At 43.6% G+C, this 24,679-nt stretch overlaps 1 protein-coding gene across 2 annotated transcripts in view; it reads right to left on the reverse strand.

Annotated features, from left to right (window-relative positions):
• sema4c (sema domain, immunoglobulin domain (Ig), transmembrane domain (TM) and short cytoplasmic domain, (semaphorin) 4C) overlaps positions 1-24,679 on the reverse strand; it is a 107,623-nt gene that overhangs the window by 41,314 nt on the left and 41,630 nt on the right. The window contains exons 3-4 of one of the 2 annotated variants that reach the window (XM_026188234.1): positions 22,251-22,282; positions 6,854-7,057 (exon numbers count right to left, since the gene is read on the reverse strand). In XM_026188234.1, coding sequence (XP_026044019.1) covers positions 6,854-6,977 — 124 coding nt within the window. In that variant the 5' untranslated portion in view covers positions 6,978-7,057; positions 22,251-22,282. The remainder of the gene's footprint in view (positions 1-6,853; positions 7,058-22,250; positions 22,283-24,679) is intronic. The other variant, XM_026188233.1, reaches the window with a different exon arrangement.

The following is a 24,679-nucleotide window of genomic DNA, read 5'->3' on the forward strand; positions in this document are numbered from 1 at the left end:
CATTTCTGACGAGTATCATTATGTAGTACTTAGTTCAAGCATTTTTCTACTCATTTAATCACAGTGCAGCTGTGTAGAAGTGGACCTTCTATGCTCCATATTTTTATTAATGGACTGTGCTTGAACAGCCTCGCTTGATTTTACAGTTCAAAATATTCCTTATGTGTCTTACGTTGGGTTTCAGTGAACCCTCCCATCAGTTCATCCACAGTCTGAGAGAAGCATTTTATCTGCTCTCCCCTTCCCTACAACTTTCTTACTAAGTGATAATTGCAAAATAAAGATCTGAGGATATGGACGGGGGAGCTAGAGGTGCCAGAGATGACCATATTAGCGATATCTGTTCTCAGTGACATCATATAGATGCAAAAATAGAAAAAAATACTAGTCGTTGTCCTCCCTCAGCCTCCTACTTGATGTTTCTTCTTGAGTCATTACATCCACAAGATTTTTAGAAAACTTGACCTTAAACGCATTATCTGTACATACACTGACCTCATTGTGTGAAACACAATAGGAATATTTAATATGAGCATGTGCCACTTTAACCCCATCAGTTGGCAGGCCATGAAAGAAGAAAGCAATCAAATCGACTGCTTAAACAACCCGTGAGGTGTTGTGCGTCATTCTTCATAATCTAAAACCGTTGCATACAGTTTGCGTCCCTCACTGCTGCAAAAAAAAGGTCCTTTGGATAAGAGTAACCTCAGACTGGCATTTTCATTTTAATGCACATGCCCACTTGCCCCCACATCAGCCCTCACAAAGTCAGAACGACAACAGAGAGCAGCGCAGGTCTCGACATTTGGTCCCGGCTGTTAATCTTCACCGACCAATCAGCACAGGGTCAGTGGATGACTGGCACTCAAGCAGATAAAAAGCTATGATGAATCTCCTCCTTCCATTCCCTCCCACTTTTGTCCCCCCACCATCTATCCTCCCAGTCACGCACAGCCTCTCTCTGCCTCCTCCTCTCCCTCGCTCTCAACCACTCATTACTGTAATTGGAGGGTTTGAGGAGATAAGGCAGAGAAACAGAAAGAAGGAGGGTAAAGAAGAAAGAAGGTTGAGAGAGAGAAGAGAGAGGTTTCTGGAGGTCAGAGGCCCAGCCCTTTTCCAATCTGCTTCTACAGAGTGTATGTGTGTTTTTTTCTCAATCTTTCTTTTCTTAAATCAAGAGGCGTACATTTGCTTTGGCCTTTCTTTAAAGATGCAGGGCTCATTTTCAGCATCAAAGCTCGCTAGGTTTTCAAGCATAATATCAAATTTGTAAGGGCTTAGATTCTACAACTTCTTTCTTTCTTTCCTTCTTTCTTTCCGTACAGCTGTGTTTTGTCAGATTTCTGGCTTACCGGCCTCTGTCATTGGGCTGGGGCTGAGAAGTTTATGTGTGGTTGTGTATGAGCGTATGTGAAAGCTAAAGCCATGGAATAAAATATGGTGTTCAGCAGAGAAAGTCAGTAAGGACTGGGACAGACGGTGGTGTTTTCAGCTAAAGCATTTTCTGTGGTCAATGGAAATTGGTCAGGTTAAGTGTGTGAAAGTAGTAGCTTAAAGCAACATAATGGATACTACAATCCAATCGAATCCAAAAAAGCAGGTGCAAAAAGAAGGACAAGGTCAGATTTGAGGCGCACAGACAACAGATATCTGAAATCTGTTCCACTTGTAAGATTAAGTAGCGAGGCGGGCAGAATGTTGCCAAGAAATCCCACAAAAAACGCTCGCCTGGTGACATGACCCTAACAGATGTGTAGACCTGGGTTAATGTCAACTTGACAAAATCAAAAAACAGTTGCTTGTTTTGAATTAAGAGAACAGCACATTCATTTCAATATACTTCCACTGCCTTATAGACGCTAAGGGAAGGTTAATTTAAAATAAACCCTATATTTGGTTTCTGGCTTTTCTGCCATTTGCACTACCACCGCACATCATTTCGCTCTTTACCGTTATTTGTACAAATGCCACCTACAGTGAGACACCTGTGCAAAAGTTGTTGCACTTGGAAAGACTTGCTGTGTTCCCCAAACCTTTTTTTCATCACCACATTTAAGCCCAGCGTGAGCACAGAGTGACAGGGAACTGTAGCAGAGAGGAAAAAGCTGCTACTTTTCATTATTCATATAGGCTAGTGCAGTGCACCAGTGCAGCTAAATTAAGCTGCCCTGTTCACAGACTCCAGTGCTATTGTTGAACTGTATTCCATTAAGCTCTTTATTAAAACTGACAATATATCATGAGCTAAAACTGTGTTTGTTCCTTCCAGCTGTTTGTAGGAGTCTTTCATTTAAATTTGTTAAACACCTCTGGCAACAGCAGGGTCAATTTCAATTTTAATTGCACCAAATCACAAGAGCATACACCCTGAGACACACTTATATTTTAAAGGAAAAGACCCTATTATATTAGACCCCCCCCCCCCAAACAATTAGATGTCCCCCTCCATCCCAAAAATGCACAATCTAACCCTATTTTATTTTACCCCTAGTTTGCTACAAACTACTACTAGAGAATTAGTTTGACCCATTGTTAACGAATTAGGTCCTCCGGGAACCAGCGGGCTTCTAGTGCCTAATGGGTAAGTCAAAAAGTAGAAAAAGCAGACAGCATCTCAGTATTCATGGGTAAGAAAACCTTTTGCGAAAAAGGATGAATGAGCAACTTGTACAATATGAACATAAATGTGAAATATTATCCGTATAAAAGGGAAAAAGAAATCAAGACACATGCACTACATCAGGGTGCAGAATGAGAAAATATGAGCGAAAAATGTAAAGTATGTAAATTTTCAGCACTCATTAGCAGCTCCACGAGGGCCATACATAATGTGTGTACATAAAATGTCTCATTAGAAGCCAACAGTGATTTCTTTCCCCCCCCTCCACTAATGTGGCGAGTGGCTGGTGAGGAATAACAACAGGCCTAAAATTTCAAATGTCAACATGTGACTTTAAAAAAAAATATAAGAGGGGAAGAAGAAATAGAAGAAGAAGAGGGGAGATAGCGAGACACAGAGAGAGGATGTTTGCTTTTCTTCTCCTGCAACCCCGTGTAAGCCTCGTTTAATTGCAGGGTGTGTGAGGGGGGTGGGGGTAAATATTATCTCTTCAACCATCTCTCCCCTACCATAACCCAACTCACTCAGCAGCACACACACACACACACACACACACACACACACACACACACACACACACACACACACACACACACACACACACACACACACTCCCCTCCTATACCACCTAAAAGCTCCAAATCCCTCAGACTGTCAACCAAGCAGTATACACACACGTATAAACAAGGGGAGATTAGATAGGCAGATTCACAACTACACACACACACACACACACACACACACACACACACGGACATCTCCCTCCAAACAAATACGTATAAACAGAACGGCCCTCCGTCGCTCTATATTTTCCTTCCGTCTTCTTTTATCATCGCCCGTCTTCTTGTGTCTGTCTAACACGCACACGCGCTCACATGGATGCTTCGCAGAGATGGTTAGGTGCAATGTGAATTGCTGGGTGAACGGCCGGCAGTTTGCGTCTGTGTTTTCCTCTCTCTCTGTCTATCCTCTGAAGCTACTTTCTGCCCTTTTAAGGCAGTTACTGACTGGCCTCTCTCCCCAGTCTCTCGCTCACTTTCCTGCTTTCTTTCCATTATACCTCCCCTCTCTCTCCCTCTCTTTTCATTTTGTCTCTCCACTCCAATCCATCGTTCCCTCTTTCTGCAGCTGTATCCCCCCCCCATTTCTCTCCTATCTCCTTCTCAGCACTGTAGCAAGAATCTATCCATATAAGTCATTTAACCCAGTAGCAGGGCCTGAAAATCTCATTTTTTTCCTTCCCCTCTCTTACCAAGCGAAGAAATCTGTCAACAGGTATGATAATCCTGCTTGTTTCCAATGCAACTCATTTTGCATCAAGAATCTCACTGCACGTGAGAGCCACACTCAAATCAGAGATGACGTGACGCGATCTGCCTTTCTCCTATGTTTCATGATGAGATTTTTATGATGACTTTTATGACAGAGGCCCTCCCGATATGAAAGCGAAGCTGCACGAGAAACCACGGGAGTTGTCTTTCAACACACTTTTTTTCTAAAAAGGAAAAATGCAAAAAAAGGGTTATTTATTCCTTGGTAGCAGATGTCCCCGTTTCCCCTGTCTGGTGTGTCTTCGCCACAAGTGTATGCCAGCCAAAGTGTGTGCCGGCTAGAGTGCAGCAGCAGAGATCTGTGCTGCTCTGTGCCAGCGCTGGCTTCACTTTGTCACAACGGAGCATTTCACCACAAACTATCAACACCCTGCTGATTGTTTTTTCCCCCCATCTTCTCTGTCCTTACATTACACCAAAAACGCCAGTGATGAGGTGTTGTAAGGATATAGAAAAAAAAAGAAAAGGAGAATGGGAGTGATAACGGCTGTGAAAGAAGCTTTTGAAATATCCCCACGCTCCTTCGCCGCTGCCGCTACCGCCGTGCGCACCATTCTCCTCGAGAGCGGCTGAAATCGAAGCTGTTTGTGAAAACGCCATAAGAGCATTTCAGGTTCATACGATGAGCCGCGGCACACAAAGCAAAAGAAGGGAGGGGAGGGATAAAAGGCAAAAAAGAAAGAGCAGGAAGAGAGAGAAAGGGAGCGAGAGATATGGGATGAAAGGTGGGATAGGTGGAACAGAGAGGTGAGAAAATATACTTTTTCACAGCTTTTTCCCCCCCCACTTCTCTTTATAGTATTTCCCTAATCCCCAAGAGAGTGAGGCAGCTCTTCTCCCTGGAGGGATTAAAAAAAAAGACTATTTCTTAGCTCGCAACAATTGGCATTGTTCAGTGAAGAAAGCTGGGTTTGGCTGCAGAGGAGAGCTGAGATAAATGGTGCAAATTCAGCTGAGCGCTAGGATTATACTGATGCATTGTTTCACTGAGGGTCGATGTGGGCCTTATCTCAGAAAACCTCCACCTCTGATATAACGGAGAAATCCTCCTGATTGTTGTTATGGAATACATCTGTCCAATTATTGGTTTTGTATCCGATGCCTGACCAAATAAGTCATTTCAGTGACTGATCTATCAGTCTAATAAATCGACCTTATTGGCTCGGTCAGAAGACCGCATAAAAATGAAACATTTCTTTTAGAGGATTCAGTCAGTGGATATAATATCAGGGATGTGTAAATGTATCACCTTCTGTAACACTGGCCAGAAGTGGCTAGGGATGGGTATCATTTAGGATTTATCCGATACCAGTACCAAATCGGTACTTTTGAAACGATGCCGGTGCTTAAAGAATGGAGAACACAAAATTGGCCCACAAACCTCTTGGCTGTTTTTTTGTAAAAAGATAACAATGTTAGCCTTTTCTGCAGCTATAGGGGATTTATGGTATCACTCTTGGCTGGAAGCAGTGCTTAATCAATGGAAAAAACACCAATTTTGTCCAAAAACCTCTCATGTTTAGCTGTTTTCCACTTTTTCTTTGGTCATTTTAGCCTTTTTGGCCAGGGTGAAGGGAGCATCTGCCATCAAACAAGAAGACAGCCGCATGTAACTACGACGGTGTTTGCTAGTTCACCTTACATGCATTAATGTAATAACGTGGTTAGCCTACTCAACGTAAATTACACACGAACAACATTAAGCGACTCACGCAGAGAAGAACGGCTGCTGCTGCCATCATCCGTCATCATTTCTGCAACACTGGCAGGGCTAGGGGCCAGGACTCTCCTCTTCGGGTTTTTGGGGGATGTTGCTCCAGGTCCGATAACAGGCACCACACCCGCAGTAGATGTGCACGGTGTGAGGTCTCGCAGCAAGCTATCAAATACGGTGCATTTCTCGGCTTTTAAAAAAAACGCTATGCGTCGCCAGGTGTTTCATCGGATTCGAGGAGTTACCTCCTTTGCACAGTATCACCTTAAAGCACTTGTTGCAGGCTGCTGAGTTTGCATCTTTTGCTGTGAAATATAGCCAGAATTTGACCGCTTCGCCTTGGGCATTTTTAATCTGTATCTCTGCTTTGAAAGAACGTACGTACCTGGGCCCACCTACTATCCTCGGAAAGGTAAAACGATTGGCTAGAATCCAAAGTGTATGACATCTCAGGAAAAAAAAGCACCGAAATAAAGCACCGAAATGTGTGCTGCTTTTCGGTCTGGTTACTACCGATTATGTCAGAACCGGTGCCATAATAGCACCAGATACTGGTACCCATCCCTAGTAATGGCTTGTCTTAACAGGGCTGATCTTTGAAGGAATGCAGAGAATTCAATTTGGAGGAACTTATAGTGCCTGTAGGGCAGGGATATTTATGGTATCTGTGAGTGCATACTGTCAGCAACTTTGTATAAAAGTGTAGATGAATCCGAAAAGTCAGGTTGATTTGTCTTAAACCTGAATTCTTTCTAAAAGCAAGCAGGAGGTGATCTGTGACTAGATGTCTGTGACGTCTGTTGTGTCCTTAGGGTCAGATCCACGCCTTGTTCATCACATACAGTTTCAAAATACAAAGATGAAAATGGTGAAAACACCCAGGTCGAGGCTTTAGTATTCACAGTATATAGTTTATCAACACTATCACTTGTGTGTGTGAAGATATCAGGTGAAAAAAACAACCTATGCTAAAGCTTGATTGTAAAACTGAAAAAAAAAAGTAAATAAAAAATCCCAGTACATGTGATTGTTTCCACTTGGAGGCACATAAGCTTTAGTACTCTCTCACTGGGCCCACCCATGGGTCCCTCCTTGGCCTGAAGACAATATGTCAGTATGTCATCCCAAAATTATAACTTACTCCATCCCTATTACAAACTATCAGCTCTTAATTCACTGATCGCTCACCTTGATTTCGAACAGTCTTGCGCGGGATCGGGTTCCAGTTGAGGCCCAGCGATTTCTCCCATCCGACCAGAAACACCAGGAGGAGGACCTTCGTCCCCCACATACCTCCTATGGGAGCTCCCATTTGGCGCTGAGCGATGGATCGAGGGATCAATCAGTCGATCAGAGCAACTTGAGAGAACGGCCCAGCTCCTGGCAGCGTGCCTGGAGCAAAAGAAAAAAATCACATCAGCTGGAGGCAGCAATTCACTTCATTTTATTGGCTTAGCTGCTTATCAGAAACAATTTTGTCAGAGCAGTATTTACAACATGTGCATTTTTCAAAAAGCCACACAAAAGAGTTCACACACTCAAGCCGCTCTGAAAGATAAATGTCTCATTTTGAAAAGATGCAGAATATATTTGAACACTGTCATCAAAATCCACAATAATGCAAAAGAGGAGTGAGTTATGCAAATCGTTAAAGCCTACAAGGACATAGTTTTAATCGCTGTACGTGCCCCTGTTTGTGCCTGTCTGCCAACATAAACAAACTAAACATTTTAATGACTTTTGGCCAGGAAGGTTAGCAGCAAAGTTTTTTCCTGCCTCTCCCTCGCTCCGAGTGATAATCCAGCTATCGCCACTCAGAAAGCTCAGAAATAGCTTATCGCTAAACTCTTGTCAAGCCAATTCAGCGGCAGTATATTAAGCCGGGGCTGAGTTATCAAAGTTAACTGGTGCTGGCAACGCATCAAACGCCAATGTGGTTGGAAATGAATGTCGAGACAAGGACAATCCAATAGCACTGTGTTGTAAATGAATTGGCTTATACATAATGAACATCGAGTGTGCGGCTAGGACGTAGCATTACAGTCCAATAATGGTGCCTGGTGATTGACTTGTTATGATGCTGCAGGTAGGATTGATACATGAGCTATTTCACATTAACACCACACACTTCAAACTCTGGTTTTGTATGCCTGGAGGGTGTTAAACCCACGGTAATACCAAATGAATGCGTAAATCGGTCTAGCACCAAATTATTAAATAATACACAAACTCAGGAAGCTAAAGATTAAGAGACAAGCTCTTTTTGACTGATTTGTTGGCTTAGAGGTCAAACAATTAATCAACTTTTGGAAGAAAGAAAATCTCACTACTCGATCTGGTCACACTTATACTTTATTAAAGTTGTGTGATCTTTGTGTGGGTATTTTGCAGAATAAAACAGAGTGAATGGAAATTATTAAGAAAAGAAAAAAGCATGTATATATAAGAAATAGAAACATTTCTTCTCAGAAAAGGCTGCACATTGTGTCTTCCTGCCACGTCTTAGGCCAAAACCTGCAATAGCTTCAGGTTGGCTGCACCCTGATCTCTGTGGCTCTGCTGAGGTTGAAAACTAGTACATTGATTTTGTTCATAAGGTTGTACACACAATAAGCAGCAGAAGAAGCTGGCAGGAAAAAGAAAACTGACAAAAGGGGAACGTGTTTTAAAAGGTTACAAAATTTTCTAAAGCATCAGATACCAATTATGAAGCTGGAAACTGGGTTGCACAACCTCTTTGAAACACACAAAGGTCTCAAGAAAAGCGTACAAAATACTCTCTTCACAGTATTCGTTAACATTTTTTTCTCTTGTTTACTATTTCTTTACCTGTTTGTGATTATTTGGGAGACTCTTGGGAACAACTCTAAATGTCATTTTTATGTGCTGGACAGCAGCTGAAATATACAGAACTTCCACACACAGACAAATGCGCGCAAACCATCTGTAAGCTTCCCCCTCTGCACCTGCTGCTGCTGTGCATCAGCGAGCAAAATGGTGCTTTTGATGATGCGTGCTTATTGGAGAAGGGATCCAATTGACTTTTAAACAGGTGCAAAATGTCAAACTTTAACCCAGCACAAAGGCAGAAACCACCTTAGTGTGCTTAGCACGCAGTTTTACTCCTTTGCCCACATCTATTCCCACGTGTGAATAATACATTCCAGTGCTGGCAAACAAATATTTGGTCTATTTAGGGGATTGGCAGGGGAGGTAATTGAGATTTAGAGATCTGTGTGTGTGTTTGTATGTGTGTGTGCGGTTTGAGTGTGTAAGCTCACGTCTGCCCAGTGTGACAGTTATTGATTACACTTTTCAAAAGTATAAAAAAGAGATACCCCCACACCAGCCTTCTCAATTAACACGCCTTTAATTGAGCGTGCTCAAATGCTAGGTTGGGGTGCGGGCTCTCCGAGCTTTGCCATGGCAGGGCTACCAGCTTTATTGGATCGATGCTGGAGGCTTTGGTGTAGCCAACGCTTGAGTGAGCAGAGAAGAGATTGAGATGGCGGTAGAGAAATGGAGAAAGAAGAAGAAAAAAAAATCTCCCTCATCATCCAAGGGTTCCATCTCCAGGCTGAGAGGTAACGAAGTGAAGTAGACATCCCGAAGGCTGGATTAAGCGAAGAAGCAGCATGTAAATACTACAGAGGGGGAACGAGGAGGAACAGAGCGAGATGATGAAGAGGGATTCAAAGCTGTCTCGTCTGTCTGCAGAAAAGCTTAAAATTTCTGTATACCTTACTCTCTTTTCCCTCCCCCTTTGTCTGTCACGTCTTTTTTTGATCATCTCCTCTTTAATCTTCTCTGCTATTTCAACAACGGAACTGTTTAGCATAGAAAATATTGCCAGTAAGGTAAAACCGTCTTTTAGCTTGTGTAGTGTTTGCAGTAGAAAGCAGAAGTGCACACTGCAATTCATCCTCGAAGGAAGAACTTGTCACATGGTTAAGCTTCCAAGGCAATCAGTGCAAATATGATCACATGATTGTCTGACAAACTAACAACATGGAGTCGTAACAGTTCAGTGTCCTTAAAAAAGATGAACAAAAAACAACTCAATATTTTGGAATCTTCAAAAAGAAAATCTAACAGGATGCTGGTTTAGCTCAGTGAGTTGAGCGGGCGACCACGTGGCCTATGACCAAGAGCGGCCGGCCCGGGTTTGAACTCGAGCCACAGCCCTTTGCGCATGTCTGCCCTCGATTTCCTGTCTATTCTTCACTAAGTCTATCAAATAAAGCTAAAAAGGTCAAATGTAACTAATTATTTACGTCACATGTGTTCTTTTCTAGTTTTGGAACACGTGACAGCATTAAGTCAAGTCAACACCAGAGAAGTAAAGAGATTTCAATTTTCATATATCAAAATAAACCGTCTCATCTTGTATTGTTGTTTTTCAGAGCTGGCCCAGCAAAGAATCTCTGAACTGTATCCCAGCAGTGTTTGCACTCTCCCGGCCCCTGTGTCGGGTAAGCAGCTCGGCTTCGGTGAGTGCAGACATGCAGAGTGCCTGTACAGTTACAAAAATTTGAGCATAAATTTACCAATAATTTTTTTAATGGTAATGCCTAATTTTTGCATTTATACTATCACAGATTAATTTTCTCAAATTCTCATGGTCAAAACATCTTCCTGGAGAATTTTTTTGTCCAAATTTGTTGTTATTATATTATATTATAGTGAAAAATAATCATTATCAACTTAATAAATACATACCATCCATTCTAATATTTTTATTCAAATTTTAAAACGGCATCACACAGACTTTGTCATTATTGACTTGTAAAAGTATATATATATATATATATCATATAATAATATAAAAAAGTAAAATATAATATATTTATATCACCCTTTGTGTGAACTTATAACAGTCACTTTGAAGAACAAGTTTCAAGAGCAGTCAAGTGCAAACATCTTTAAAGTGGAATGTACAGTATAGCATTAACTGATACTACAATACCCATAATACATCTCTAAAAATTGCTCGCAAAAGGTCAGACATGCTTTTGAGAAGTGTGTCTCTGTGTGTGTGGTCATGTTTATTGTGTTAGATGGGTGCTTTAACCTCAATGTACACCAACACACGGGATTGTTTGATTGTGGGGACTTGGTTCTATGGCAAAGCTTAGCATTATGTTTAGTTTGGGGTTTCGTGCGTGTTTGCTCGAGGCTGTGGGAAGCTTTAGAGACGCCTTATCAAACAAGATATCTGGGACGTTTCATTGGATGTAACAGGTTTTATGTAATGAATAGACACCTTGGTCTTTTCTTCCAGTTTACTTAGTTAAGTGAGATATCATCAAGTCATACTAATCTATCCCACACATCAATGCATTTGAATGATTTAAGTGCTCTAATAAAAACCATACAATGCTGACAAAGAAAACCAAAGCATTCTCATAAGTGAGAACAAATGGTAAAATATGCACCTGCAGCAGTGTTGTCTATACAGTATTGATGACGACTGAAGAAACACTGAATATTCCAGGCTAATTTGTGGGAAGCTTTACAAAAGGGGTGGTTGAACTCTGCCTGTTCTGCGCTGTTCGTATTTTTTGTGTCATAGGAAGCAAGATTTAGTCCGACTCATTCTCAGTGACCGAATTAACTCACTTGCTCTGCCTCTCCCCACGACCTCTTTAAGGTCCTGTGGTGTCGCATAACTCTGCAGGCGGTATCAAATCATCTTTTAGCTGCTGGTGTTGTTGTTGAGCCTGGTTTAGCTAATGAGCTGAGACACGGCAGCTTAATAATATCAGTCAGCGCTCCACAATGGAGGGCTCATTAAAACATACAGAGAAATAGGCCACATGTTCTGATTAGGTTACAGAGCTCCTGCATGGGTCTGTTTTATCTTCGTGTCTGTATTTTTGTTTCTGTGTGTTTTTCGAGTGTGCTTAGAGGTAAGATGAGCCCCTGTAGGGAGAAGCTACATAGCTCTGATACTTCGAAGTGTGTGAACGTCAGCCCTCCTCCGTCCTCTTAGAACACTTTATCTCTTTTCCCCATTTTCCTCTTCCTGCCCTTCATTTTACCCACCTACCCTTTCCTGGCAGCTTTTTCCTGCCCCAACTGATTGCTAGTCTTTCCAGGCATTGTTTGACTTTTAACCCCAACCTCTGACCTTTTTGCACGCTACTTAAAGCCAACATCGCCCACCGCCCTCCATCCAGACACAAGCACACACTTAATGTTATTTAACCCCCACTACCCCACCCATGCGCAAACACAGACAAGTACACACAGACTCACACAGACAGGATATACTATAGGACAGCCCCCATCCTTCATTCTGCCTTCATTCAAAACTATCGCAGAAGCTACCGTCAGCTCCCTTCCTTCCTTCCTTCCTTCCTGCTTCTCAACTCCAACCTTGTACCCTCCCCTTTGTCTGCACTTTTTATTGCTCCAACAGCATTTAAAAAAAACACACACACAAATGAAAATTCTCACAGCTACATAAAGGCTTTTTCACCAAAATGGTAACAAGCTGGATCAAACGATTTCACACCTCATGGACGAAGGGAGTTAAGACCGACTCAAGGACTTTTATGCTGCGTTCTCTTCACTTTGAAATCATCATAGCAGGAAGCTGGAGCAGTGCTGATGCATTAATGGTCAGATGTGTGGGCTTCTTTTTCGTTTTTTTGTGCCTGCAAAGGCTTATCAACATTCAAAAAGGATGTTTCCTGGTACCAAAACAGTCTTAGTAGGTTGGTCTTTAAAACATCAAGAGCACGAGAACACTGAAACAATGAAATCCAGTAACGAAACCAACATAAAACAATACCTTAGAGTTAATTTGGCTATAGCAATGATTACTAGAAATAACAAAATAATACCTGAAATTATTCTGCAAACAAATAATTTGCTTTATATCAGGTTTTAAGATTTTTTTTTTACAGTTTTATTTCAGTTTTTTATGTAGCGCCAGGTCACACAAACAGTCATCTCAAGATACTTCATAGTAAAGGACCTACAACATAAGGGACAGATAAGATGATCCCCTGTGAGGAAGTGCTCTGTCACAGTAGGGAGGAAGTGCTTCCTTGATGTGCAGCTTGTATGAATGAATACCAGCAAAAACAATTACATTTCTATAAGTCTCAGCTATTGCTTGTGATTAGAGCTAACCAGCAAACACAAAATAAACACCTTCAGAGCTCCACATGTTTATAGTGCCGCTGTTGACGTGATAGCAAGCTGACAATGACATTAAGTGCTACTTGCATAAACACAATTTTATTGAAAATGGCATCTATGTTATGTTGCATAATGACTGGGAATTATCACTTCCAGTCATTATGGAACATAACATAGACTGCCAGTGTCTTTAAACAGGGGAGTATCAGGCAGTGCACCACACCTGAATATAGAAAAACACAATTTATTGATGCACTTTGCACATTTCCTGCACTCCCTTCTTTATTCTCTTATAGACTCTGTTTTTCCTGTGTGTTGTTCGCTATCTCTCTCTTCTCTTTCCCTTCAAAGCCCCAACTGATCTGATGGCTACGCCTACCTGGTTCTGCTGGAGGTTAAAAGAGAGTTCTTCCTGTTCACTGCGTTTTCTGACTGGGAAACAGCCAATCATTGGAGAGCTCTCTTAACATTTTAGGGCCACTTTGAACTGGTGCTATATCATTTAGCTGAATGTGAGAAAATGCTTGGCAATAAAATTATTTTATGGCAAACAGATTCAAGTAATAGACTTTAAACGTTCATTGATGTTGTGGCTCGGACTATTCAAAGAAGGAATTTCTATTTCTAACAGCTGGCAGATGTTTCCTAAAAGAGGAATAATTTCATTTATGGGTCAGTTCAGCTTCAGTTATGTTCAGATCGAGCTCCCAAAGACATCAAATTAAAATCTTTTTTTCCCCAAAATAACTTTTTTTTTGGACATGATTTAGTTTTTTTTACATGAGATCACCTTATTTCATTTTTATGATTTAAAAAGCATTCTAAAGGGTTCATAATGGTGTTTTAAACTCTGTGAATACAACAGGGAGCCTTAGAGGAAGCTGTCATAAATTATTTTTTTCTGCTAAAACCTTTTGATTAAACACCAGCCTTTAAAAACACAGGTCGATTAAAAACATTTTTTTAATGGTCTAAAATCATTTCTTAAAGTAAAGCTTTAGTTAAATGCCTGGAGTTTAAATGTTGTGGTGATACATCAAAGGAAAGATTTTAAAGTATGGAGCTTAAGTCCTGAGCAAAACGGTTATAAAAACAAAGCAAAAAAGAAATATATCATGTTTCAGTGAACCTGCAAAATTGATGACTTGTGGGGAAGGAAGTCATGGACTTGTTTGCTATTTTATCTCAGTCCTCTAGAGCCATGTGTGCAACCGGACTTTGGAGGAAGGGGGTGGGAGACCCCACTGCTCTATGGAAGTACGGTGAGAAGCTAGATCCAGTCCAGAGAGCTGGACCTAACACATCTGATGCAGTGATTTCACTCAGAGTGTGGCACTAATGGAGTAGACACTGACAGTAAAACACACACACACATTCCCACTCCATGTGCACTCTCCATCTGAGAGTACACAGACGCAGGTGGTCACTTAAAGCAGGTAGAGTGTGTGTGCGTGTGTATGTGTGTATGAGAGCCCTTCTGGTTTGCATATACGCTTTAAAGCAATATCAAGCATGAGCAAGCCTTCATTTAAGTGACAGAATAACTAGCATATCAGTGAATAGGTGTAAACAAATAAGTGTGCTGAGTCTCTTTATGCTGACCAGCGCACAATAAACAGCTGTGTGTTTTCAGTTGTGTGTGTGTGTGTGTGTGTGTGTGTGTGTGTGTGTGTGTGTGTGTGTGTGTGTGTGTGTGTGTGTATCTGAATGGTGATGGTCTTTCTGATACATCCAATACCTTGTGAACGGCTCCTAAACGCTATTTGAGCTCCTTTAAAGCAGCTGTCATCAGTATGTGAGCCACCCATCAGTTTTCATGCACCTGAGAACATGATTTGCCACAATTTTCTCACAATTAATGATTTGCTAAACAGCGTTGGGGCATCAAGCAGTTCAAAAACATCAAGTTAATGTCATTAACTTTCTTTTCACATGGTGATTGGAATTTACTTCCCATTGTAATTACCCCAATTTGAAGCAGAACTGAGCAACGCATTTGACTTTAAATGACCTCTTTCCACTTGATGGAATAAAAAAAACACACAAACACACACGAATCCTGTGAGATCACAGAGTAACATCTTAGCCTCCATCACTGCTTACTTCCCCCAGAGCCCTGCTCTTTCATGTCCCTCCCCTGGGAGATTTTGCCAGCCTTCAAAACTCTATCTTTCCTTTCATCCCTCCTGTAGCTCCCCCTCATTGGCACAAACTTGCCCCCCCCGTTCTGTTTTGCCGCCTTGTCCGTGTCATGGTCGGCTGGTCAGGCGTGGTCGGCTTATAATTTTTTAATCGGCCCTCTGATCTCTTCCATCAGTGCCAGGGGCTCCAGCTGATTACAGATGAAATGGATCTGATTTGGACTCTGACTGCGGGCCAAACACCTGCTCAGACCCGAGGAACTGATAGAAGAGGAGGACAAGGCGAGATGAAACCAGATGCGCTGACGTGCAGACGCTGACGACAGCAGGACCATCTGTGCCTTTGGTCTGCGACAGCGTATACACGGTTGATGGAAGCAGACTGTGGACGAAAGACTTGGGGATTGAGCGTGGCCATTTAACACCTACAGATTTCTCAGTGCAAGCCGTGACAACACCTGAACCCTGATTCGAGTCGGTCACGTGATGTAACTGTTGCAAATATAAAAAAAGAAAAAAATCAAAGGTAAATTGAGCTCAATCATTTTAACATGCTGGAAAAGCTCCCGATCACAAATTAAAGCTGCAAGACTAAATATTTTAGATCAACAATGGCTCAAACAGATACATGCATTTGGAAGGGATTACCATCCTAATGAACTCATGGAGACCTGTCACAGGAGCTGCAGTTCCCCCCTCAGCTTTGGAGGCATTTTAGCATCTTTTAGCTAATTGTTTTGCTTTCAGGGCTTGCAGCTTTAATGTTTTAATTGAGGCTCACCCGTCTTATCAGCTTTGTTGCCATCCACAGCAGGTAGCAGTGAATGATTTAGCAGCTACGGCTTCAGATATTTCACTGAAGAAGATAGAAAATAAACAACAGCTAGAAGGAAAGTGAATATTGGATATTCATGAAGTGACAGCTACAACTTCAAATGAATGCTAATGCTCCTCCGTGTCTGCAGGATGTTTAAATAGGCAATTGTATGCTAACACAGTAGCTGTATCAAATATATTTTGAGGGGTATCTGACTGAATCTATGAAATCCCTTTGCAGCAATCATTATCTCCCTCAAGGAGATGGCAACCAACCTAAGACAACATCTCAAGTTTAAATTATAGTGGGGAGTTTTCACTGCATATAAATGTCTTTAATCACCGGTACTCCACCCTGTGCCCTTGAGGTCCAGAGTTTAATCCCGACCAATCACTAAAACAGTTAATTGCATCACTGCGTCAGCTTCTGTGGTAAAATCCATAAAATGAGCAAACCTTGTCAAGATCATAAAATTCAAGAAAAAAAATGTATGTACTTGTATAGCACAGCTGGACTACACTTTAAAAGTGATATATTAATCCGGGTGAATGCAAAGATAAGGAAAAACAATCCAGCTGGGGTTGACAAAGATGTGCTACAGGAAAACTGATGGCATAGAACAGGGATGGGCAACTCCAGGCCTCAGGTGCCGGTATCCTGCAGGTTTTATATATCACCCTGGGTCAACACACCTGAATCAAATGATTAGTTCATCACCAGGCCTCTGGAGAACTACAAGACATGTTGAGGAGGTCATTTAGCCATTTGAATCAGCTGTGTTGGATGAAGGACACATCTGAAACCTGCCGGACACTGCCACTCGAGGCCTGGAGTTGCCTACCCCTCGCATAGACTGTACATAAAAGACGTGTTGAATGTTACACTAATGGAAGAAGCCCTGGTGTGAAACCTGGTTAGATCAGTTTTGCTGTAGCCATCCGGGCGTGTCACAAAGCGTATACTGTTTTTTCTTCTTTTTCTCGACTCCCACCTGGGCCATTATTTACCAAACGAACATCATGTTCTATTCAATAAACCACTAAGTGTTTATTGAGGTCATAGAGTATGGCAAATGGGACCTTTTCCCATCCAGCTCCAGTGTCACCTGACTTATTCAAGGACTAGAGGAGGCGGGCCCTGCTGGCTAAATGAAGCTAAATCTGCTGGTCCACCAAAATGCTCATGCCAGGCATAAATAAGACTGACAACACTTATTCCATTTACAGAACACCTAGCTGCCCCTCACTGAGTCTGGTTCTACCAGAGGTTTCTTCCTGTTAAAAGGGAGTTTTTCCTTCCCGCTGTCGCTAAGCGTTGTCTCATAAGGGAGTCATATGACTGTTGAGGTTTTGTCTCTCGATTGTAGGGTCTTTAGGACATTGAAGTGATTGTTGTTCTGATTTGGCACTATATAAATAAAACTGAATTCAATTGAATATATTAGCACATTTATATAGTCTATTGTTAAGCTGAAGGCTCTTTGCTCCTCCAGCTTTCTGGTCAACCCATCGATTAAGAAAATTATATCAAAAATGGTCAACTAAACATGAACTTGAAATCTAAAACGACAGTTTAAAGTTTATCTACCGTTTGCCTCGGTTGTGGGTGTATTGATCTGTTGGCTGTCTGTTTAAGTAGCACTGCGTGCTCTAGCTATTTTCAGTGTGCAACTAGGTCGGTAAGAGATTTATTGTAATCCTTTAACCTGAAACTAGGTTTTTAATTTACATGACATTTAAGAAATGTGATTAGTCAACAATAACCAGGTTATTTATGCACGGGCAGACACACTGTCTGTTTTTCTCTCTCCCAGCCTCTCCATCTAACTCTCTCTCTCTCCTTTTTTTCTCTGGATGACCTTGTGCTGACAGCACACATGACTGCAGCGAGGAAACGGTAAAATCCACGTGCACTCTGCCCTGCCGTGACCTGCCTGCCCTGTGTGCAGGCCCAGGGGATGCTGGGATAGTGCAGTCTGACCTGTCATACAAAAGTGTGAGCACACTCGTCCACGATTATTGTTTGGTCACAGGTCAATCCGCCTTGCTCAAGGTGGTGGACTGGTTTGTGAATAGAAGGCTGAAACAAACGTGGACACAAAGAAACAATTTAGGACTTGTTTTTTTTTGTATATATCTACGTACTTCTTGAAATGGAAAGCAGACGTGTATTCCAACGCATGAATTCATGTGCCCAATAAACACAGGTGCTGTACGCACATACAAAACAATAACAGGGATGATTTATCACGTGTCGTTAAGTACTCCCGCAGTTGCGCACATTCATTTATTTCAGAGTTACCACTCACATATGTTGCAACCTGCTCCTCACACACCAGCGCACTAATCAAATCACTCAGGCAAATAGGCTCGTTGTTCCCTGCCAGCCAGATTCAGACAAACAAAAAATCTGATAAACTTTCTCTGTTGTATTTCAGAGCTCATTAAAAAGTATTCACCGCTGTATGATTCCGCGCTGTAATCAGCTCTGAATAATAGAAATGGTCGTATTTACGCCTGTGGGCACCCGATGTTCTGTCTCATTTCAGAACAACAACTGCGGGGCATATGAATGCAAACTACACTACGTGCATGACACACACACAGAAACACACACACACACACTGTCTCCCTTTCTCTCTGGCTGCCACTTGCTGAAATACTCTCAGTGTATTCTAGCTTGGGGGAACCACCTACTATGCTCCTAGGGGGGCTAATTGTCCAGTAGCACTCCTTTGCTTTCCCTCCCACTCTCTCTGTCCTCTCCCTTCTCCTCAGGTCTGTACTTTCGGGAAGAGTTCAGCAGTTCATGCTGAGCCCAGAGCCCTGGATCCCAGTGAGGTGCCATAGGGCATAAAGGTTGCACCTAGCTGGACTCCTATACGAGCGGCTCACACATCTCTGCGGTGGTGGGAGGTGGGGAGGGTGGACACTGACGGAGAGATAAGTGGAATGACAGACGATATTTGTCTAGGACTGAACGGGTGAGACACGACTGTTGTGTAAACGTTTAGGTTTATGATAAGTTCTCTTCTCTGGGATTTAAATTTGTTTTTCTTTTTTTGTTGTTGACATCTAAAATTGCCAGCTGCATGTCAAATGCTAACTGTGGTCATTTTTCTGTATAGCTACTTTTTCTAGAATTTACGTCAGAAGTCTGAATGCATGGCATAGATAGGCATACACAAGACCACTACTGGGTGCATGTCTACTCTTTATTGAGTTGCCCTAATAAACAAATACATGATTGGAGAATGTCCTAAACAGCAGAGAGAGGGGAAAAAAAACATTTGTCATGAGATGTCATCTTTTAGCCTCTTTCTCACCAAAGCCACAAAGCTGCTTCTCTAGAAAAATGGTTATAAATGTCAAACAGGCTTTTTATAGCACACAGGACAAACATCAGACCTTTTACAGATTTCAGCACCAAAACTGGTCCATAAACATCACAGAGAGAGGAAAATACACAGTTTACATTGCTTTTAGTTGATGGAGGCATGAAAACACATGACCTTTGTCGAGTTCAATTCAATTCAATTCAAATCAATTCAATTCAATTGTATTTTTAGGGCCAAATTACAACAACAGTTGCCTCAAGGGGCTTTATATTATATGGTAAAGAAGAAGAAACCTCCAGCAGAACCAGGCTCAGGGAGGGGCAGTCATCTGTCACAGCCAGCTCCAAATGTTGTAAAAACTGTGTAACATTAACACTGGTTGAAGGGTGTATCTCCCATCTTTTCTATATTGTACTTGGTTTTTATAAATGTTAATTCTGATATATCAGTAAATAGCTAATATCAGCCAATATATGGTCTGACTGACTGTCAGGACTAGGGATGGGTATCGTTTAGGTTTTATCCGATACCGGTGCCAAATCGGTACTTTTGAAACGGTGCCGGTGCTCAAACCGGTGCTTAAAGAATGGAGAACACAAAATTGGTCCAAAAACCTCTCATGTTTAGCTGTTTTTTTGTAAAAAGATAGCAATGTTAGCCTTTTCTGCAGCTATAGGGCATATATGGTATCACTCTTGGCTGGAAGCAGTGCTTAATCAATGGAAAAAACACAAACTTTGTCCAAAACCTCTCATGTTTAGCTGTTTTCCACTTTTTCTTTGGTCATTTGAGCCTTTTTGGCCAGGGTGAAGGGAGTATCTGCCATCAAACAAGAAGACAGCCGCATGTAGCTATGATGATGTTTGCTAGTTCACCTTACATGCATTAATGTAATAACGTGGTTAGCCTACTCAACGTAAATTACACACGAACAACATTAAGCTACTCACGCAGAGAAGAACGGCTGCTGCTGCATCATCATCCTCATCATTTCTGCTACACTGGCAGGGCTAGGGGCCAGGACTCTCCTCTTCGTGTTTTTGGGGGATGTTGCTAACTCCGGGGTCCGATAACAGGCAACCCACCCGCAGTAGATGCGCTCGGTGTGAGGTCTCGCAGCAAGCTATCAAATACGGCGCATTTCTTGGCTTTTAAAAAAACGCTATGCGTCGCCAGGTGTTTCATCGGATTTGAGGAGTTACCTCCTTTGACAGTATCACAGTATCAGCTTAAAGCACTTGTTGCTGCTGAGTTTGCATCTTTTGCTGTGAAGTACAGCCAGACTTTTGACCGCTTCGCCTTGGGCATTTTTAATCTGTAGCTCTGCTCTAAAAGAACGTACGTACCTGGGCCCGCCTACTATCCTCGGAAACGTAAAATGATTGGCTAGAAGTGTATCACAGCTCAGGAAAAAAAAGCACCGAAATAAAGCACCGAAATGTGCGCTGCTTTTCGGTCTGGTTACTACCGTTTATGTCAGATGGCACCGGACACCGGTACCCATCCCTAGTCAGGACTGATTTAAATGACAATTTAATGACATAATCCAAGTTTTTACAAAACAAAATTAACAGGAGCTTAAAGCTGTTCCTAGAAGTCTTTGTTTTTCTTACATACCTGCCACAACAAATGTCAAAAACTATCAAACTCTCTGCTAGTTAAAGGTAATGCTAGCATCTAGTGTGTCATACTTTAGTTCTACTTGTCATTCCATTTAAATTGCTGACTGAAAAACAACAAATGTTAAGAGACTCTTTTCCCCGAATCCACAACAATGAAGGTACCCTTGAGAAATGCACTTAACCCAGCTAGAGACACAGTATGTTCAGCGACTGAAAGAAGGGATAATGAAAGGCAGCTTTTGGTACTGGGCAGTTCCCAATGGCTAAACTTAGCAAACTGTGGTTCTACCGGGCAGCTCCCAGGAATGAATGAGCATTACTGTAAAAAACGCAAAGCAGGACATTTTGGAAGAAGCGTGTGCACACTCAGCAGAAGCAAAAGCTATCGGATCGGTTAGCGAAATCAACAGTCATCAGCTAAAAATGCACCTGGCAGACATGTAGCGGAGACAGAGATTTATTTATGAGAAGGAAGGATGAGTGAAAGGTGAGAAGAGTGAGAAGAGAGTAGTGGGCCTTGATGGGCTAACCCAGGGTCTATTAGAGCCTGATTGGAACCATTAGGAGAGAAAGGCGATACACGAGTCTCGTGCAGAGCCCCTCCGGCCCAGCACTGCATTAACCACAGCCTGCTCTCTACTTTGTTGAACACACGGGCTGATCGATAGCAATGAGGAGGAAGGAGGGGTAGGAGGTGGTGAAGCGAGGAGATGGGAGGAGGGGAGAAACGAGGTCCAGGTTTACGGGAAGATAAGCTGGGATCAATAGAGAGACACGGACTGCTGCGGCGTGGAGAGAGAGGACAGAGGAATGCCAGATGCAGCGGGTTCACACTCATCAAACTTGATGGAGGGGAACCTGCATGCGAGTGTGTGTAAAAGTGTGTGTGACAGGGCATTTGGGCAAGATTCATCTCTCGCCTGTCTGAATATAACCAATGACCGCGTCATATAAATGTCCAAATAACAAGCACGGCGGGGTCGGCGTGATTGTGCGGAGGCTACCAGCATGGCCTCACAGAAAGAAGGTTTGAATTTTAATCCTGCTTATCAGCTGCGGCTGTCTGCATTTGCATGTCCTTCCTGCGTCCGTTAATTGATTCCAAAATCGCTGCAGGTGTATATGTGTGTTTGAAAGGTTGGACAAGCAGTTACGAAAATAGATGGGTAGATCATAGTTGTGGCTGGCATAAATGAAGGACAAAAGTAAAGTTTGGATAAATAATGAGAAATTTCCTACTAAATTCTGCAGTTGCAGTAAAAATGCAGTTGCATATACACTGCAGTTAAACTCAACACTTCTTAAAGAGGCTCTGTATTTTTATTCTTGTACATTTGCAAATTTGTGTTTGCTTTAGACCCTCAGTTATCCTACATCCTGCACCCCTCTGACTGGCTGTCCCTTGCAAACAGAAGGTTTGAATAGCAAGGCTAGGCTATCCTCTCTCTGTGACATAAAACAGAGCCAAAAACAGAAAAAAACTGTCGGAAATCGAATGTTTAGAGCAGTCTGAACTTACCTCACTGTTTAAAATTTTGTCCACATGAGCATCTGCCAGTGTAATAGGACGCATGTGACAGAAAAAGAGACAAAGCAAAACGGGTCCACTTCAAAGATTGTTCTCATATTAAAAACCAACAGAGCCGTTCAAAAGCCAACACTCTTTAGGCTAGTGCAAAAGCTTTTAACGTGAAGCTTTGTTGTGAAAAGTGTCGAGATAAAAAAGAAAGTAACATAAAAGCAGAAGCAGTTGGAATTAATTAGTAGTTAGCGTTTTACTTTAAGCTGTGTGTGAAAAAAGACACATTCGCCTTTATATAATGAGGCCGAACCTCCTCATTATGTAAAGTGTATTGTATAATATGATGCATCGCTTTGCAGCTGACGGGCGCCATTCTAAGTCATGCTAAGCACGAGTATGTGATTTTTATTAACAGTGGACAAAGCCAGAATAACCCTTTCCCCATTTCTATGTATTTCTCCTGTGCTAAGTTAATTGGACAGTGGCTTTATTTAGCTTATTGCTCAAAATGTCAAGCTATTCCTTTAACTATCCACTAATGAATTCCAATGCTTTCTATTTTGTTTTCTTTAGTCCCATTAAGGACCTAAGATTTCCTGCAGATCCTTCTCATTAAAAGCATACCAAGAAAGGATTACACGTCTTTACAGTAAATGCTGGAGGGCTATCAACGTGAAACATTTCTGCAGGAAGTGTTGAGTTGGAAATTGGAAAGGATTGGACAAAACAAGCGAATCAAAAGGGGATTTCTGTAAGCAAAGAGAAATGAGTATGTGGCGGAGGCGTGGCCCCGGGCGCAGCTGCAGGGGAGGAGTGGAGCGGAAGGCTCAACGGGGCGGCGCCGCGAGGCCGGTAAGAACAGCTGATATTGTTTATGGACTAATGATGGTCTCCTCCGCTGTGTTTATAGTGAGACGAGGAGGAGCGGCCAGGGAGATCAGCTGGGCTCCAGCTGTCAGACGGTGCGACTGAGTCAGCTGTCAAAATACAAATATATCAATAAACGTGGAAGTTGGCTATACCTGCCTGTGTGTGCGTGTGTCTGTGCTGGGTGTACTCTTCAAGTGGTGCCGAACCCCAGGATTAGTGCCGGTGGGGAAATGTCCGACCCACAGGCCACGCCACCCGCCCAGCCTCTGCAAGTCTTGGCGCAGATGCTGGCGGAGATGGCGACGATGAGCCGGGATCAGGCGGCCGACCAGCGTGCCCACCTGGCCGCGCTGCGGGAGCAGACGGACCGACAGACGCAAGTTCTGGAACGGCTGGTCGGGGCCGCTGCCACGCCGAAGCCCTCGCCGCTGTCGGTGTCGGTGCCCCGGATGGGGGACGGGGACGACCCACAAGTTTTTTTGGAGACCTTCCGTGCCACGGCGGAGGCTTGCCAATGGCCGCGGGAGGAGTGGGCTCCGCGGCTGCTCCCCCTGCTGTCTGGGGAGGCACAAACAGCGGCCCTGAGTCTGCCTCCGGCGTCGAGGAGCAGCTTCCCGGACGTGAGCCGGGCGGTGGTGGACAGGCTGGGGCTCACCGCCGAAGACCATCGCCGGCGGTTCCGGGCCTGTCGGCTGGCTACAACGGACCGACCATTCGCCTGGGCCCGGCAGCTGCGCGACGCGGCGGTGCGCTGGCTGCAACCGGGAGCATCGGAGGGCGAGACGAAGCTGGTGGACAAGGTGGTGCTGGAGCAGTTCACGGAGGGATTGCCAGCGGAGACGGCGAGATGGGTCCGGTGCCACCGGCCCGCAAGCCTGGAGGTAGCGGTGACGCTAGCGGAAGACCACCTTGCCGCTGGAGCAGGGGAACCCGGGGACGCCGGACGGAGGCTGAACAAACAGGCCCCAGTGCCGGCCCCGAGACGCCGTGTGCCGGCACCAGGGCAGGCAGAGCGGCTGCCGGCGCTGAGCCCCACTAACCCTTTCGCGGCGTTGGTGCCGTCCAGGGCAGCCGAGCCAAGTGGAGCCGCCCCCGAGCCACGGAGAGCAGCACAGACGCCGGGGCCGGAGTGTTGGAAGTGCGGGCAGCCGGGGCACCTGAGGAGGGATTGTCCGCTTATGGAAGTGGGGCAGGTGTTTCGTGTTGCTGGCGCCCCAGCACCCTCCCCCGGTCCAGGAGGGACATACAGTATTCCGGTAAGGACTCGAGGGGGTATACGCCAGGCGTTGGTGGACACGGGCTGCACGCAGACCCTCGTACACCAAAGCTTGGTTCGCCCCGGGGCATTGCTGGAGGCAGAATGGGTGGAGGTGAGGTGTGTGCATGGTGACGTTCACAGGTATCCCATAGTGCCGCTGTTATTAAAATATAAGGGCAAAATGCATAGAGTAACGGCGGCGGTTAGCCCGCACCTGTCGCACCCCCTGATTCTGGGTACCAATTGGCCGGGGTTTCATCAGCTACTGGGGCAGTACGTGGGGGTGCGATCACGACCG

Source organism: Astatotilapia calliptera, chromosome 12 (genome assembly GCF_900246225.1).
Source record: "Astatotilapia calliptera chromosome 12, fAstCal1.2, whole genome shotgun sequence".
Taxonomy (NCBI): domain Eukaryota; kingdom Metazoa; phylum Chordata; class Actinopteri; order Cichliformes; family Cichlidae; genus Astatotilapia; species Astatotilapia calliptera.